General features: G+C 39.9%; 2 protein-coding genes and 1 long non-coding RNA gene across 4 annotated transcripts in view; all 3 read right to left on the bottom strand.

The window, feature by feature from the left end:
- The window catches only part of LOC115693844 (disease resistance protein RPS5-like), a 49,371-nt gene extending 36,622 nt beyond the window's left edge, over positions 1-12,749 (bottom strand). Inside the window, exon 1 of the mRNA XM_056311259.1 lies at positions 9,540-12,749. Within this exon, the coding sequence (XP_056167234.1) occupies positions 9,540-12,314 (2,775 nt within the window). The 5' untranslated portion in view covers positions 12,315-12,749. The remainder of the gene's footprint in view (positions 1-9,539) is intronic.
- On the bottom strand, positions 5,793-6,587 carry LOC130138143 (uncharacterized). Its single transcript, XR_008816558.1, has 2 exons — positions 6,395-6,587; positions 5,793-6,296 (listed from the first exon to the last, which is right to left on the bottom strand). It is a non-coding gene; the product is annotated as an uncharacterized LOC130138143 (long non-coding RNA).
- Positions 12,750-13,475: 726 nt separating the features above from the next.
- Positions 13,476-17,867, bottom strand: LOC115693846 (thioredoxin Y1, chloroplastic-like). Of its 2 annotated transcripts, none has more exons than XM_030620907.2 (4): positions 17,553-17,867; positions 14,855-14,943; positions 14,574-14,751; positions 13,476-13,681 (listed from the first exon to the last, which is right to left on the bottom strand). In XM_030620907.2, exons 1-4 carry the CDS (start codon positions 17,742-17,744, stop codon positions 13,616-13,618), a joined length of 525 nt encoding a protein of 174 aa, XP_030476767.1. In that variant the 5' UTR covers positions 17,745-17,867; the 3' UTR covers positions 13,476-13,615. The 2 variants fall into 2 exon arrangements, with proteins under 2 accessions (XP_030476767.1, XP_056167235.1); XM_056311260.1 differs by having other exon boundaries at positions 17,556-17,867.
- Positions 17,868-18,879: the final 1,012 nt, after the last annotated feature.

The following is an 18,879-nucleotide window of genomic DNA, read 5'->3' as shown; positions in this document are numbered from 1 at the left end:
AGAACTCCTATGGTAACGCCAAAGGAGATCGCTAACACCGGTCGTCTATTCTCACTTTTTTTACTCGAATAACCTTTAGCATGTTTCCTGATACTAGAAATGACATAATCAACATGACATTAATAATTGCGACTTTTTCAAGTAGTGGAAAGGCTATTAATAGCGAGTGCCAACCTTTTTCACGGCCAATTGAGTGTCAATCTTAACTCTTCAATATCTAGTAAGTAAAAGTTTCATTAGTTACGTTACTAATGAGTTTCAAGAGCCCAATTTATGTTCACAAGTGGTACACATAAGCACCACAAGACGATAATTAATATCATACTCAACAAATCCTTTCAAACTTCCAATGTAAAAAAGTGACTTAAATTATCTCTAAAGAATAGTATTTTAGATGACAATTGCAACGAAATAAAGTATACCTGTCCCCTATCCAAAAATTTCCATATTAACCCATGAGAATTTTTTTAATATATTACAATTTATTAGGAGAATTTTTTTTATCACCTCTAATATTGAATTTTCAATCCGAATCATCCATTTGACGTCCCTACATAATACCGCCTTTCGAGGATGATGGGAAATGCTAAAGAGATAAACATATGATGTGATGGCAATAATAACCCGCAACGCTTTCCTGGGCGTGATTGGTTCTAAAATGACTATATAAAAAATATATATCAGTTTAATCATTTCAAATATTGTCCTCGTTCGAATAAGAGCGTTGTCAAATGCATTTTTCAAATTACTTAAATAGAAAGTATGCACGGTAATAACTTTCAATTTCTACGAAGTGCGGGGATCCGTCGACGTAGCTTGCATGACGCACAATTTCCTACGCTCCATCGTGGTCAAAAAATGGTGTTGGTTATTCAATGCCCAAAAATCAGTGGGGTTTAAACCTCCACTTTCTCGTAGATCAACACGAATCGTAGTGGGGACCTAAATATCTTCATTATTGTTGAGTTGTCCTGTCAACTGGACCGAAAGATTTTCACTTTCAAACTTGGGATCAATTGGAAAAACGTTAAAGCTGAGAAAGTAAAGGCGAAGGCCGGTCCTTTTGCTTTCTTGGGAGACATAAAAGTGGACGTTGGGCGGGTCCATTTTAATGGCCCTTGGAGTTTGAGCTTTGTGTCAGGAAGAGCACGTTCATCCCCCGTCGTATATTCAGTTATTTTTTATTTTAAATTTACTTTTCAAGCGAAAAAGAGGTATCTTAAAACAGTTTTTATTCACCGTTACAAAGATTGAGATGTGATCGAATAAGATAAAATAATAAGTCTCGTCGTACAGAAAAAAAATGATAAAAATGATTCATAAACTTTGACCTGACGTATAATATGTCCATAAATTTTAAATTTATTCAATGTGATTTATGAATTTTAATTTATTCAATAAGGTATATAGGCTTTTGGTACATATTCAATTTAATCCCTACACTTTATGAAATTTTTTAATATTATCCCTGAACTTGAATTAATGGAATGGCAATATTAAACATTTTCATATAAATCAGAGACTAAATAAAATATGTAACAAAAGTTTAGGGACTATATTAAATAAATTAAAAATTCAAGGATTACATTGCATAAATTTAAAGTTCAAGGACTATATTATATATCAGGCCAAAGTTCATGGACCATTTGTATCATTATCTCAACAATCTACCATATACTACTATGGATATAACCAAAGACATAAAAAGAATAGTTAATTCACATTAATTACTCAAAAAAATTTCATTCTACTTGAGTGAGATATTTGACCCCTATCACTAGGATAAATTGTCCAGGATGCCAGGCCTCTTCAGGCTTATCCCAATTTGAATATGTCACCAAACTCATGATAGAATAATTTTTATCTTATCGAATCTTTTATTCAAGCAAGCAGACGTGTCCTTAGGATCTCAACTGTTAACACGAATTGACATTGTTCGACACGTCCTTAAAAATAAATGTTGTCAAATCCAAAATGATATGAATATAAAATACACAATATTTACGTGTTCAATATGAGTATAAAATTTTGTAATGACTCAACCTAACATAACCTGAATTTAACTACACGTGAACACGAATTTTCAACTCTCAAATGTTAGGTGGTTATTAGTTACAAACCATACATGTACTTCATCAAACTTCTTCTAAAACTTACAATGCATATGATTGCAGTAATGATTATTAACATGATAGGCCTCTTATAGGTTAATTGTCTATTAAAATATTTGCTTATAATAATAGTTATTACGGCGTGATCATATATTCTTTTTTGTTTTAATTCTCTTTTTAAGTAGGCAAGACTAGTCTTAGGATTCAATTTGACATCAATCGACATGGGTTTTGACAAGTTTATGAAAACAAATATTGTCAAATCTTAAAATGACAAGATTTCAAAATACATCATATTTCAACAAGAGCACAAAGTTTTACGATGACGCTACAAATATGGCATAATTTTAAGTTTGACACGAAAATACGAATTGCCAGCATTTCATGGGATGTGCCACTTTAAATTCGGTTTCTGCATGGTTGGAAATCTTTAATAGAGCCAGCTCCAAGGGGTGCTGGAGAGAGTCTCTGTAGACCTCGACTACTTCTTGTATGATATACGAATTGTCGGTCTTCCTCTAAACATATTCTGCTTGAGCCTTATCAAATGGAAAATTATTAAGTGCACCAGGAGCACAGAGGGCCATTTACAATGACGTCCATTCGGATGCGCCGAATACTTCTCATAGGAGATTCGATATGTTCTTCATATGAGAATCCGCTAACATTAAATTCATGAAGTATAATCGCGTGATGATATTTTAGTTTTTAAGAAATGAACATTGTGTGTATAAGATTTCCTATGCAAATAATCGCATATTTTTGTAAACAGGCATCATTGTACAATTGTACTGAAAACTGACATAACGATTTTATTTGGATGGGCTTAGTGGACGCATCACGACCATCATCAGTTGAATACTTTCTCAAGTCAATGTCCAGGATTAATTGGACGCCATATAATTGTCAGACAATCCATTTATACTTTTTCTTGTACGCGTTAGCAGAAGACATGTGAACTAGAGATTGGCCATGGTGATCTCTAGTTTATTTGTCGCAAATTCTTCAACGTGGATACATGGCATGGCACTGTCTCGACCTCGCATGTCATATGCATAAAATATCATCACGAATCAGTTGGGGGTAGTTAATCCCACGACTCTTCTTCCAAAGAATGGATTCACGATTGTTGTTGGATGCGAATCCATCAACTCTCAGACCTACTTGTATTTGTTGTCCCGTCCATAACGTGATGAATTAGACACACACGGTTTATGGAAAAGGAGTGAGATCCCCTTAAGAATTATTAATAAATTTAAATACTAAATTTATTCATTGTAAAATTGATACATCTTTCCTTGTTTTTTTTCCTTCCCTTTTTTCCTTTTCCCTCTTTTCATCCTCGACTTTCTCTGCGCGTGCATGTGGTCAAAGTAGGCCGCGACACCAGATTGGAGGTTGCCCCTTGCTTGGGGCGGGGGGGGGTGGGGGGGTTTGTGGGGGCGGTGGGGTTTGTGGGACGAGGAATGACAGTGGAGTGCGACAATTGTGGGGGGGGGGCGGTGGGGTTTGTGGGACGAGGAATGACAGTGGAGTGCGACAATTGTGGTAGTTAAAGGCGCTGCGAAACATCGACCGTGTCAGGGCGCCGCAGGATGTCCAAGCACCACTAGTGCGGCCTCATAATGGTGGTCTCTCTCTCTCTCTCTCTCCATCTTCTCAATATCAACAAGGTAGTCTTTGAAGGCGAAATGCCTATAAATTTGGAAGCACGACCGTCGAGCCTCCACATCTAGGGGCAACCGCATCGATCAGCTCAATTACGGTGGAGGAGACGCCAAGCTCTGCTAGAAAGGAAGCTAATTGCAAATGCAACCATGGTAGAGAGAGAGAGAGAGGTTGGTATTTGGAATTTGATCGCGATTTTATTGGGTGTTATGAGGATTAGAGTAAAGTAAAAACATGTTTACAATCTTGTGAACGAGACAACATATCAAAACGTTACATGAAATAGATGATCGAGAACCATTTCGTTCATTTTGTTCCCAAAATGATTCCATGAGATTTGGAAGGCCGTCTCCTCCTAGTTTAATCAAGCTTGATGTAATACGATTTAAAAGAGAAATTTGCAAATGAATTGAAGGCAGAGACAGCTGCTAAACCTTTAATAATCTATTCACATTCATTGAAATTGCTCCGGTAGTGGCTTTCCTCGTCTATTCATTTACTTTCCCACAATCCCAAATTATCAAACGAATTAATGAAAGCAAGTTTATTAAACTTCGTTTTTCTGGCACCCGTGTAGCGCGTGCTTTAAAACTAGTCTTCTCAAATTAAATTAGAAAGGTAACCTAATTTTTTTGTCGATAAAATAATTAAATCGAAGCGTGGCGTAATTAATCATCTTATTTTAGTAAGATTTGGGCTTTCGAGTGAAAATTGTTTGAATTCAACATGTAATGGCAAAATAACAAGACTCTTGCTAGGTTGAAGATATTTTTTAGAGTTTTTATATAATTGGCCTTGTTGCGATAATAAAATAACAACCATTCCACAAAGTAAATACAAAAAGACCGGTAAATATTCTCTACCATGTTGGGCCTTGCAATTGATGTCTCAATCACAACTCAATTATTGGGGGGAAATTACTACGAAAGTTCTATACCTATGGCACTTGTGCCAATTCAGTCTTAAACCTTTGAATTTGGCCAATTTGGCCAATTTAATCTTAAACCATATGACAATTTCTCAATTCAGTTCTAAACTTTTCAGTTGTGCCAATTTAAGTGGGATCCTCTTTTAAACAACATAAGCAATTCACACTTTTACTGCTTTTGCGAGCAAGCAGTCGGTTTCCATAGAGATTGCTGGAAAGTTCCAATTCTAAGCTCCGGTAGCAAGTCCGGCACAGATCTTATCAATGGAAATTCATTACTCAAAACACCAATCTCAATTGACAAGGCAAACGGTGGAATTGTTCTTATCAACTTGTGCCTGTACATGCATAGACGATGACTATAAATTTCAATATTTCCTAGGAGCATGATGGATAAAAAAATTGGAAGAAGGCGTGATTAACGTGGCTTATCATATAAACCGACTAAAGAGGGGTGAAAGCCACAGAAGTTAACAGCTTGGAACTAATGGCAGAAGTCAATTTCACTGTTGTTTTAAGGGAAAAATTCGGTCAACCTACCTTTGGAAATAGTCAACTTCAAAAGGTTACTAGATGAGGTACCGGTACATGCGAGTCAGATACCTCTTTTCGCGAGAGTAAAAGAGAGGAAGGCGCTTAGGAGCTGCCGACTCATGGACTAGCAGGCACAAGATCCTCTTGGAAGACAAATCTAATCACCAGTTATGCCCCGAACGCTATAACCAAAGAGTAAGTGTATAACCCTTAATTACATCCCTCCCTGGAAAAAAAACACAAAATGAGCGAGAACCAATCTGGAATCATGCTTATAAGGTGTAATGTCGTAAGATTTTCCTACCCCAAATTGCCCAAACCAGCTATTGCTGCTTCCAATTATAGCACCGAGATGGTGGGGATCGATTTTGAGAAACTCGGCACACAATTTCCAACAAAATCAGAACAAACAACAGGTACTTGTGACAGTTTTTAAGAGACTCATCGTAAAAAGGCGGCCTTCCAAGGCTAATTCAATGAGATACTTTGTTCATCTCCGGCGCAAACAGCACATCATCCTCAACATGCCCAAACCCACTAACGGGCGACCATAACATCGCATCATAATTTATAAAAGAGGAGTAAAGTACCTCCGATTTCAAAAGAGCCATCCTCCCACATAAGGGTACCGAAGCGACATAGAACTTACTAAAAGGGGAGATCAATTCAAGTTCTTACTACTATGAGAACCTATTACATCCTCTTTGTCACACCCATATACCAAGCTTAAGATCTAAACTATGCCCCGTTAGATTAATTTCAGCAAAATTAATCATCAACTCAACAGACAATGATATGCTTTCTGAGGGATATATTGCTAGCTAGAAAATTAAGGTCCTCCAATTAAATTCATCTTTTAATGTAAGTTTCCAAGCAAGCTAAGTATACAGACTCATATCACCAACAGCTGCAAAAATATTTAAACAGACAATGATATGTTTATGTTAATTTCAGCACTGCTGAATGCTGAGGTAGAATGAACTCCATGAGATTGGGGCGGAGTGAAAAATGGTACACTCTTTTCTTTCTTGGGGTGGAAATCCCACTCCATCAGTCTGTCAATGGTCATAAAGGAATCATATTAAGAAAAAGCAACGTAGGATCATACTAGAAGTCTAGACAAATGAATCAGCAGATAGATCTCTGAGAATACCTTCAACTCATTGTATGCAGAATAGTATTGAGGTTAACCTTCCCCTTGGTCTCCCTACAGCTTCTTGCCCTGTATCTATCAAGGTCAATAAATTAGCAGATTCAGAATATGGCTGCACAGAGCATGTAGAAACAACAAATGACAATCTCATAAATGAACAGATTCAGAATAAAAGTCAATCATGGGATATAGAGTGGGCACCTTTTTAAACACCATTCTAACCATTTCCTGTAGGATATCAGACTCAATAGAATTCTGAAATACGCTATTGCCACAGTTTTTACTAAGAGTCTCCAACACCTACTTGAAATTCATAACCAAATATTTTAGCCAAGTGATAGCCGACTCTTGTAGCCATTTAGAAGAAAGAAAAGAAGAGAGCAACTGGATCCAGAACTATGCACATGTAAGAAAGTAGAGCATGATACTGACATGGAGGGTCAGAAGCTGCATTTTTGGATCTTTATTCCCCAGGCAGCTTCTTAAGGATCTTCATCACCTCCTTTGCCTTCCTACAGAAGTTAAACCAATTCAACGACTAAAACCAATATCTTTGATGCAGAAATAACATGTAAGGAACCAGCAAAAAAACAGTTGCACAATACAATAACTTCATTCCTAAGATCCATGACAGCAAATAGCAGCATATTCCTCTAGCTTGTTAGCCATATGATTTATGTCATAATTTATCTCCCTCTTTCTTGTGAACACTCCAAGATAAGAGTTTAGAGAACATAATTGATATACATTCATGTATACAAATATATAGTTTTGATATAGAACCATCTCGGTAATTGTGAATTTTCGAGTATGAGTATGAATTTCTAATCTTCATTTGGAAGTACAATCATACTCCCTGCAATCGACAAACAATATTCAAATTCAGCAAGTTACATAACATGTTTCCGCATGGCATTCGTGTCTTTATATTATAGCGATACATGACATCAACAAAATGCATAGCATGTTTGGGATTAGGCTTATTTGTTTTCAGTAGCCTTCAACTTATTACCCAACTTTTGTATCTCGACATCCCACTTCACACTTTTTTTTTCCATTTTTCTAGGTAAGAATTAGCATCATCTTATAACTGAGTCCATCACACAATGCTTTTTGTTGCTCTTTACTAAGAAATGGCAGGTTAATTGAATCTCCCAAAGGATTTACATTTCTAGATAAATTCACGATTCATAAGCTCTGTAAAGTTGGACTCCTTGGAGTTTCTGGAAGGAAAAATTAAAGAGTCCATCAAAGAGGCCGATGGACCATGTTGTTACAAACAGCAACGGACCAGCAATACTTAGTTCAAAAATCGAATATGTCAAGATGTATTCTTCTAAGCATTTAGAAAGAAAAAACAGTTTCTCAATTACAGGGATTATCGCAGTACATTTCCAGATTCCTAAGAAAGGTTTGTCAGAAGTTGAATCGGTTTGATAATTCAGACAGAAGCACATCAAAGGAACTTCAGACAAGTGGCCGAGAGAAAATGCAGCCCCCTCCGTGAGTAGTAGTAAATTAAAGGAAACCTGACCAACTTCAAACATCCTAAACTAGGCCATACCCCCAAGCCAATGCTTATAAAAAAGAAAAAAATCACAATGCTGCCCATTGGGGGGATTTCTATCTAGACATATATCTCATATACTAATAAGCCATCCCAATCATCACTGATTCAATCAAAATCAACTTCCCCCATACAAAGACACTTTCAAGCTGCAAGTTGCTGTAGGATCCAGCTAACGGCTAACAGGGCCAAGCTATTATGCCCAAATTCCAAATCAAAATATCGAAAGAGAAGAAAAAAAAGGGAGGACATAGGAAATACCCACCCTGGGTATCGTATAGTTCAATGTTAATACCCCATTCAGGGCCAATCAACAGATCACTCGTTGTCCTCTCGGCACAATCTACTGCATCCATAGCCTCTGACTCTTTACTTCAAGGTTATCTTGCAAGTATTCCTGACGGGATCGACCCACCCAAGATGTCAATTAATATAAAATTCAAATTCCATGAAATTCAAGCGACCTCACTCCCCCAGCTAAAGTTAAAAAAAACACACCTAAAAATCCGGACAGAAAGCCCAAGATTCCTCCAACATATGCAAAAATTATCCACTGATCAGCTGGGCGATCACCTTTTTAATTTGCCTCTTACGAAAATCCCTTCGAATTCAAAGATAAAGATACCCGCTCCTAATATTGATCAAGGAGGCGCCAAAAGATCACATTTTTTTTTCCTAAAAGAGGAGAAATTAAATTTTGGCCACTTCAGTAATGGAAATTTTTGGAGCCACTGCCAGTTCTGCCCAGCCTACTACCACCGAAGGAAGGATCCCCATCCGCGAAAAAAAAACCGAGTCAAAGGGCTTCGACCTTCAAAGGAAATGTCAAAGGGGAGGGAAGTTGCGATCCCAAGAAACAGCTGAGCTTGCTTTTATCAAGGACAGATGCAGACGCTACTGAATTTGGTGCAGCCACCAGTGCACGAAAGCAGCTAACTCCTAAACCCAACTGCAGCAGCATATAACTCCACCACAACCTGGCCTTGTTCGCATCGGGGCTGGGGGCCGAGAGACAGAGAGAGAGAGTAGGGGGGATGGAGGGGGGCGACGGGGCCACGGTGGTGGTGGAGTGCGACGGTGGGTATGGCGGCTATAGAAGCGCCACGAGGCATCATCGACCATGTCAGGGTATCGGTGGCTGCCGGGGGGCTCAATCGCATCGGAGGAGGAGACGCCAAAGCTTTGCCAAGAGAGAAAGGGAAGCCCAAATCATCACGGACACAATTATTATTATTATTATTAAATAAATAAATAAATAAATAAAATAAGGGATGAGAAATTTGTCAAAATTTAATTAATTATAAAAAAAAGGACGAGAGACGGTGATCTTAAATCCAAATTGTGGGAGGGGCGAGTTTATTTATTGAATTGGCAGTTGCAGTTGCAGCAGTTGGAAGATACAAACGAGAGGTGCTCCCTTCATCTTCATTTTAACACCCCCCCACCCCGCCACCCCCACATTACAGGAATCCCAACACCAGAAAATTACGTAACTATGGAAAGACAAACGAAGCCGCTTTTTTTTTTTTATTAAAAAAAACAACAATATTAAACTTATCAGCCTCAACTCACTCACTCACTCGGCCCCCCACGAGGTAGGAATCCAATCTTGGCCCAGTACTGGGACTCATCTTCTTTCACTTTACGTGCTGCCTCTCCAAATGTCATTTCTTCTACGAGGCTCTCAACATCCAACTGCAAAGTGACCCGGGCGGTGGGGTCCCACTCAAACTCGGCCCACCAGCTTTTGTCCCCCTCGACCACGAAGCTTCCCCTCGCGCTGCTCGAGTCCAACGGCAACTTTCTGAGACGAGGGCAGTACCATATGTCGAAGCTTACCCCCTGGGGAAAGAATAGAGCTTGGTCGCAAATGCTCGTTAGTTTTGGAAGATTAAAGAGATGTAGGGATTCGAGACGTGAGAACAGTCCCGAAGCAGCTAATTCCTCCCTTGCAAATCCATCCCCAATGATTCTCTCCATTGAATTGCAGTACGCGACCCACAGTTCCCGGAGCTTCGGAGCATGCACGAGCCAGGTCAAGTCCGAAAGCTTGCAACTATAGACCCTAACTTCAACGAGATTGGGGAAGCAAGAGCAGTTGGGCGCTCGTCCTATTCCTTGAGTTATCTTCATCTCCCTCAGCTCTGTACATGAAGGTAAATAAAGCGTCTCTAAATGCGAGAAATCGTCAGTGCTTGCTGGTGAGTAAGTTATTACAATGCTAGTCAAGTTACCATTCTCATTATTAATGCACGCTCTCCTTATGCGTCTCCGTAAATTTGAGGATTGGAATATTTTCTGGACAGAGGAAGACTCGCGCACGCAGATAGATAAGTCGGTGAGATGTCGCGTGCACCCTAGTTCCTCTACCATCTCTTCTTCCTTCACTAAACAATGTTCCCCCATATTTCTTTCAGACTCCCACACGCTGAACACATTTAACGGTAAGCTTGTGATTGCCCTTGTCGGAATAAGGATGTTTCTTTCCAACATATTGTCCAGTAGCAACCACCGTAAACGAGTCAAGTTCTTGATTTGCCTGGGCAACTCATGAATACGAGTGGCCGACAAGTTCAAGTATCTTAGATTGATCAGATTGCAAATCCCTTTGGGGAATGACTCGATATGTTTATTGTCGGATAGGTCCAAGACCGCCAGACGAGCCGTCATCGAGTCGAAAAAGCCTCTTGGCACGAACGTCACTTCTGTTTCCCTTACAAATAAAGTTTTGAGCTGCGAACACTTAGATGGTATTCGGTTGATATTTTGAATCCATTTTCCCCATATACATACTTTCTTCGCTTCCCTCCATTTGGAGATCATCTCCTCGGATATGTCTTCTACGTTCTCTATCACTAGCAATTTGTTCTCCTTGTGCCCGCGGTCACGAGCAATCCAAGTCGCCATGTCACGAATGACGTCGTGCATCTTTACGTACTCTCCATTTGAATCAAGCCCGCTCTCCAATAGGCAAGCCCTATTTAACCTCCCCAAGACATGCTCTCCCTCATTCTGCAAACTGTATACATCACCGGTGTCTCCTAGCAAGCCCTCTCCAATCCAAAGTCCAATAAGGTTGTGCGGTCTTATGTGGTAATCCTCAGGGAAGAGACAACAGTAAAGGAAGCAAAGCTGAAGGGTAAAGTCATTTAATCTATCATAACTTAATTCTAGTATGTGGTACACTTCCTCCACCATACCTGTCAGCTTGTGCGGATTTTCCTTGAGCGTTGTCAGCGCATGTTTCCACTCACGGGGATTGGCTATGCCAGTCATGGCTCGCCCGACAGTAATAAGGGCTAGTGGCAACCCTTTGCACTCTTGCGCAATGTCCTTGGCAAGTTTTGGAATTTCTGGATGAGAATCTACGGTTGATTTGCCAACGTTGTTCTCGAACAATACCAGGGCTTCTTCGGGCGTCAAGCACTGTACTTCGAAGATTTCGCCAGCTCCCATTTGGTGGCATACTTGCTTCAAGCGAGTTGTGAATACTACTTTGGATCGGTTCTCGAGACCAGGACAAGGAACTCCGATTTTGGAAAGGTCCAGGCTCGCCCATACATCATCAATCAACAACACGAACTTCTTCTGGGTCAAAACTTCCAATAGATGATGGACCCTCTCATCCCGGGACCATGCTTTCCAGCTCTCATCTTTAATGTTCAGCCTTTTCCTTATGGCATCTCGAATACTATCTTCGTTCACTTGTCGGGACACCACCACCCAAATAACGACCTCGAATCCATGATTTGCGTGCGAAAGCTTCTCGTTGATCATTTTCATGAGAGTGGTCTTTCCCACACCGCCTGTTCCATACAACCCAATCACTCCTGCTTCTCTTTCGTCCACGAGCCATTTCCACACTTCATTAAGAGAACGATCAAGCCCCACAGTCTTGTCTATAGACATCTCGAACACCTGAGGAGGAGGAGGCAGCGGTGACGTGAAATCGCTGAATTCTCCTTTCTCATGTCGGAGCTCTCTCGCTTCGTTGAGCAATTGATCGACTCTTTTTCCCAATTTATAGCTCGACCAGCAGTTTCGTGGAAGACAATGACTGACACATTTGATTTGGTCACGTTCCCCGGTTTCTTGAAGAACTTGATCTACTCCACCTTCAAAGTCTTGCACCTTGCCTAACCAGTTCACCACTTGATTCGTGCGCCGAGCACCTCCTCCTTCTTCTTCACGTTCCACCCTCGCCTTCACATCGTTGCGCACGGCCTTCAGGCTGTCAGTTTCGGAAAGCAACGAGTCGACATTACCTTTAAGATTACAAATGAGGCCCAAAGGTTTGCTGGCCAAGCCCCATAACCCTTTGACGAGTCCTAAAAGAGGACTTGCAAAATCCATAGATTCTTTATGAGATAAGAGATCGAAAAATCGACTGTTTAGATGATTGGAAAGCAGTTGAATGGGTGGAGCTCAATAAGCTCTATTATATTTATCTTGATTGTTCTGGCTAGTAGATGAAGAAAAGAATGTCGGAACCTTTTCTTTACTTCAACAAGAGAAATGGAACTACTATTCTTTTTCTTTCTTGTCGGGGTTGAGCTGCGAAGAATCTTACGGTTCAGAAATGAAATCCACAGACGTTTGAGCCTAGAAGAAAGGAAGGTATCCGTGACAAGTCTCCCTTTGAAGCACCCTGATGAGCTATGCGATTTAAGGTCTGCTTGAGACAATATACACATGATGGCGTAATATGGACAAAGGCAAAGAGTATCAGTGACCTATATTTCTTTGAATCCTGGCAATGCTCATGTTCTTCTTCCTTCTTTTGTGTATAGAGTCCATAGACCGCGTGGAATGTAATCTAAGGTGTCCAGAAGCAAAGAATTATTCGATTCCTTCTTAAGATGCAAAATAATATAATTGAGGAGTCGGTCTTTTAGAATCGCTCCAATGGAGATTTCACAAAATAAATTAGCTGGTTATTTTAGTTCTCATAACTCGACAACTTTGGTAACTATCGAAGCAAACCATAAAAAGCCTTCTATAATTATTAGAATAAGAGTCTGTCTGGTGTTTACTTTTTGCTTTTTTATAATCTATCGGCGTAACCGGATTCACTTTTATTAATGTAAAATGCTTAAATCTTTGAAAGTAATCTCACATTGATGCTGAAAACAGACGACCTCAAATCAAAGATCTGGTTCCGTTGGATGGCGCCTTGATAGCGTGTACTAAAAGGAGACACGAGCAGTAGTAATTGACTGCTTTAAAGTTAGACGCTCAAGGCCTTGGTTCGCATCAACCTCGGGTTCCTACCATTTCCTTCAAAATTGGCAACTACACTAGCTTTCCCTCCACAAGAACAAATAGACTCTCGAGTAGAATTGTTATGATGTGATTTACTCATGCAAATTCCCTTAAGATTTAGGTCTAATTAGCAACATTCACAGAGATGAACAATGTTGTCATGAATCACGACCTCTTGGGAGAGACCGGCTGTTCACGGAAAGGGGCAAAAATGAAAAGAGGAGAATAAAACTTCCTAGGCACGCTTCAAACTTCATACAACAAGGCTGAGGCCACCGATTATCATTCTCAAATGAGAATTGCAACATTCTGGAGGATTTGTGAAAGGACAATGTTCAAGACATATGCTTACAATGGAACAATACCAAGAGAATAACTGGGGCTCACTAAAGCTATTGCTTAACTTTCAGCGAATCCTCAATCCGCTGGATCAGTTGATCAGCTGTCAGAGCACCCTCCTGATAATTAAAAATAAGAAAAGGGTAGCTGATTAAAAAACATCTTAAAAAATAATCCGTTGGAAGCAATCGAACATCAGAAGAATTTCACAACCCAATCTGGCAATCGAATTATGAATGAGAATCGATTAAATTCTGATTAACTACCATTCATAGACCACAAGAATAATGCATGAATCTTAGGCAATGCCTATTAGTTATTATCATTTCTGCACGGACGTACAAGATTTTGAGCTGGCAACCATGTCCTTCACAGAAACATTATGGGGATACCCTCTGCCTTGCGCCAAAAATAGTATCGCTTTGTCTGTTAACTATGCATGGATTGCAGCAACCTAGCAACAGGAGAAGCTGTGTTCTCCTGGATGGTCAAGCTCTACAAAGGGAAGGCCTTCCGTTGATTGCTGTTAAAGACTTATGCAGTTTGTGTGTATTAATCATCTGTTTTTATGTAGAAACATGGTGCTTCATCATGGTCTTGGTGCTGGTTCCATGTTTTGCAAAAGAATAATGATGATGTTGGATGGAATACTCAATTCATAAAAGGCTTAGGAGGAGAATGGTATCTACTAATTGAAGGTTATTATTGATTCTTCATGCCACAAGAGGGGCCTAAGTGCCTATATACATTACAAGAGGCGTCTGTGCTCTTTTGGCAAAATGCAAGTGCTCTATACAGAGTTCACCCTGTATCATTCACATTATAGAGAACGTAAATTGTCGAGAAACTTGTGACTGCAGGTTTTCGTTCATATTAGGATATCTAAGGCATCTCATCACAGTATCAAAAACTTTATGAGCCTTTATTAACATAAACTACTATCCAATTATTATGAGAACTTCGTAGATTGGATTTCCATATGACAGCAGAGGTGAAAAAGATAAAACTTACAAAACGCTCAAAGGGCTCCCCGTCTTTAAATATGATAAAGGTAGGTAATGCTTCTATCCTGTATTTATCAGCAATGCTGGGGTACTTCTCAGTATCGATCTTCACAACTTGAATTGTATCCTTAAGTCTAATGCTGACCTCATTAAGGATGGGAACCATAAATTGACAAGGACCACACCTGGCAGAAAAGCTCAACTTATAAGTATTATGCCCAATCAAGTTGCTCAAAGATTTATTTAAAAAGGTATCATTGCTTCAAATTTTTGGAGGATGAAAATTACCAAGTAGCATAAAAATCAACTAATACAGGTTTCTCGGATTTGGCCAACAAATCATCCAAAGAGTTATATGTCTGCTTCTTAGCTTCAACCTGTAAAAACAAGGAATACCGGTAAGTGGATGTTTCTAATATACAAAATAAAGATTAAAATCAATATCACCAAATGGTCCAACAGACACAAGCGGAAGCACGTATATTTTCTTTGACCATATTTTTCTAGTCTGAAAGAGGCCTAACTTATTAAGAAGGATCATAAAGTTTTTTTTGGTAAGGGAAGGATCATAAAGTTTAACTCCATTATATCAGAGGAAGGAGACAACTATATAAAGACCAAATGCTGTTACCAGCAGAAACGAGTACAAAGAGGGTCAAATACGTTTCAATTTTAACAACAGTTAAACAGGATGCAGACCAATCACAAGGATAAAAATGCATGACAAATAACAAGAAGAATCGTCCAGGATATCGACATACATATAAACTCCCAAATGAAACGATAAAGTCTATCGTTGTCTGTTGTTGTTTGTGATGACATGTACAAAATCAACTCCTGCTTAGAGTTCATTTGGTATAGGTGAACCCCCAGGCTTCCCCAAAGAAGCTTTACAAACCTCTAGCAAGGTCTTCTAGTCATCCTTATGCCATTGGAGGCCTTACTCGTATATTTTTAACACTGTAATTCATAATAGCTCTGTACCACTTTCTTCAACATTCTTTGAGATTCAAAGTCCTTCATTTGAGATGTCCGAACCATCTCAAATGAGCTTCTGTAACCTCACCTATGAGTCTATGACTGGGCCACACAATTCTTACCATATAGTTATAATTCTGATATTGTCTTTTCTCAGGTTCCAAAGTACATAGTTACACTTAATGATGATGTCTTGCACACGCCAATTGCCTTTCTCATGCTATCAACAGAATTCTAAAGGTCAATAAAATTCTATACTTTGCTCATAGATCCTAACTATCAACTGAAGGGTTAAGAGATAAAATTTACGATTATGCGGTACAAACAAATCTTTTAATGCTCAATTAGCAAGCGCTTAGCTTAGATTATAGCGTCAAAACAGAAGGAACAAGGCAAGCAAGTCAGTAGACCATATTAATTAGAGGGAAAAGAAACAGGTAAACATCTTGAATATGTCCTCAAATTATTAAAAAAAAAATGTACAGCAATTACCCAACAAATTGGCTCAAGAGCAGTAACTATAACAACGCTACGATGTTCACTTCAACATAATGATAGAGGTAATGACTAATGACCACTAGTGTGCAATCCTGGACTTGTAAATACAACACCTAATTACAATCCCTTAAAAAGATATATGCGGAGGAATTATGGAAGCAAGTCATTCTTGGAATAATTAAAAATCAAACAATCCTATACATGTGTGGCTCTTTCCAGTGGTCCTGAAAAAATGGATGTGAATTTATTTGGAAATTGTAATACACGAAAGAGCCAAAGCCAGCACAGTCTAACAGCAATACCCTTGAACAAAAGAGTCTAAAATAGCAAAACTTGATTTTCTTTGCAACTCTCTTTGACAACCGAAATTTGGCAGTCTTTGCTTGCGTATTTGTATGACAATCATCTCACATCAGGTGCTATCACTAAAATGTTCAATTCCTCAACTGTTGAAGAACCAACTCCTCTGAAATCAGCAAAGTTTTGCTGCAGTATTGTCCAACTAAAGCATTGAACATTTTCCTTTACTAATAGATCTTTTTTATAACAGTAAGCAGTATGGTCACATAAATGACAGATGATTACATCAGACAAGATGCTAACATGAGAATGTTAAAGTTCCTCATACGTCAAATGAGCAAACTCCTGATAATAGTAATAAAGCATAAGGTAGATTTCACCAGTTTATTTTCTTCTAGACAGATCATATTGTGAAAAGGTCAATCCTAAAATCTTCTCCGTGCAATGAACGAATTCATCTAGTCTTAGAAAAGACATGAGACTGATAACCCAGTATGATGTCAATTTCTTTATACATGAAGATCAAGAAAACACGACATGACATTGTCAGTGATTACCTCCTAAAGCACATTCATTGCATTTAGGAAACAATCACTATGGGTTTAGTAGGGAAAACCATCACAAGTACAATGCCATGTAGCATGCAAATAGCGACACGAGCTGTTTAGATTGACGCATAACCTGTTTGGTTAAGCCGGATGCCATACAATGTTTAGTAAGCACGTGACTATAATACTCCATTCTCTTCTTTATTGAAAAACATAGCTAATTCAATGATAAAATAGAACGAAGATGTAACACATAATAATCGCCCCGACAAAATCGAAGTTAAGCAGTTAATAAGAGAATTCGCCCGACGTCGAATGACCGCTCATGTGATTTACACGCCATGCCGACACTCGTATCGACCCAACAAAGCTCCACTGCACACTAAGACCCGATGTCGATGCCGGTGGGGAACACACACACACCAGAGCACGATAAATCCACGAGCAATGAATGCTTTCAGCAACAAAAGCAAGCCACGGCCAAGCTAAATCTAGAGCAAGAGACGCCCGATTCCAGTCAAAAATATCCCAACATCGAGTAAGCACCGGACAAGAGAAGGAGCTCGCGCTCCGGCGACCACGCCTTCAGCGACGACAGAGCGACACCGCAACACGACGGAATCCATCGGAGAGAGAGAGAGACAGAGAGAGAGGCGTATTACCACCAGAGAGGAGCTCCGAGGCCACGGATTCACCGAGATCCTCCGGCCTCCTCCGCCGCCGCCGGAGAACCCGCGAGAGCCAGCCGGGAGCCGGAGCCGGAGCGGCGGCGGGGGGGACGAGGCGGGGGCGGCGCCGGCCCGATTCTCGCTCCTCAAGCAAGGAATCGAAGAGGGAGAGAGCGAAATCGCCATGGGAACAACCACCGCGAGCTCTTCCTCCTTTTTGGATAGAATCGAAGAGGAGAAAATATCTCCGCAGCTGCGTCGCCTGCGCGCGTGGATTCGGGGAAGAGGAGCGAAGAGCTTTTCGGATTCTTCGGCTTCGGCCCTATTTATACACGTGTTACGGTGCGAGCCGTGCGACGAGTGAGGAAATGTCTGCCGGGGATCTTGTCCGTCCGATCGTGCCCCTCTCGCGGGGGGCCTGGGGGAGTGGGTTGACCTCGTCGGATCGGACGGTCCTGATCTTTGGTTTGACCGGACGGTGCTGGCCAAGGGGAAGCCGCCTCCTCCAGAGTTGTTGGAGGCTTTCTGTTGGTGATGTTCGGTCGCAACTACCGTTTCGATTTTCGTTTTGGCTTTTCTTTTCACGGATATTATTATTATAATTTAAAATTGGCATATTCCTTGTGATTTATTATTTGTAAAATAGCAATATATCGAGGGAGCATCAGTACAAACTACAAAGAGGAGAATAATTATTATTATTATATATATATATATATATTATAAAAATTCTGTTTAGTTCCCAAAATGGGCAGGAAAAAAATTAGTAATTTACGTCTTATTGTCTTGCGACAGGCCAACACGTGAGTCGTATTAGGCGCCGTGCTGATATTTGTTATGACCTTCGCATCGGAATGATGATGTGGTAGCGTGGAGAAATCAATTATTTATGAAGCAAAAGCTCGGTGAAGAAACATGTCTACGAGTACCTCAAATATGACTGTCCATCAAGATAAATGACTTTTTCTTCTTTTCAAAGGAAAATCATAATACTGAGAAGGTTGAGGATATTAAGATTAGGTACGCACTTGGATTTTCATGGGATTTACGTCTTTAAATTCTTCACCACTTTTATTTCTTATTGTCCATAGTGAACATTTTGATCTAAGATTTCGATTCTCCCATATTTTTCGTGACTATGATCTCTAGTGAAGTCGATACTCGATCGTATAGCTGATAGTTTCGCTTTACAAGGACCGAACCGCGCTCATAGCGTGCACGATCAAGAGCTAATTGACTAACAAATCCAAGCAAAATATGCATTAATCTAATTAAATTGGCTAATTAACGATACAACTGCGTCTCTCTAAGAGGAAAAGAA

The sequence above is a fragment of the Syzygium oleosum genome, unplaced genomic scaffold, assembly GCF_021117445.2.
Source record: "Syzygium oleosum isolate NSW1041296 unplaced genomic scaffold, Sole_v2.1 Sole_v2.05, whole genome shotgun sequence".
In the NCBI taxonomy this organism is placed as follows: domain Eukaryota; kingdom Viridiplantae; phylum Streptophyta; class Magnoliopsida; order Myrtales; family Myrtaceae; genus Syzygium; species Syzygium oleosum.
Note: the sequence above shows the minus strand (reverse complement) of the source record. Positions and strands in the feature narration are given on the sequence as shown.

Coding starts and splice junctions, on each gene's coding strand:
- LOC115693846 (XM_030620907.2), bottom strand. CDS start 17,744: ATGGCGATTTCGCTCTCTCCCTCTTCGATTCCTTGCTTGAGGAGCGAG. Junction 14,752..14,854: donor GTTGATTTTTATGCTACTTG/GTAATTTTCATC, acceptor CTTTTCTGCCAG/GTGTGGTCCTTGTCAATTTA. Junction 13,682..14,573: donor GGGAGCCCTTTGAGCGTTTT/GTAAGTTTTATC, acceptor TTTAATTATCAG/GAGGGTGCTCTGACAGCTGA.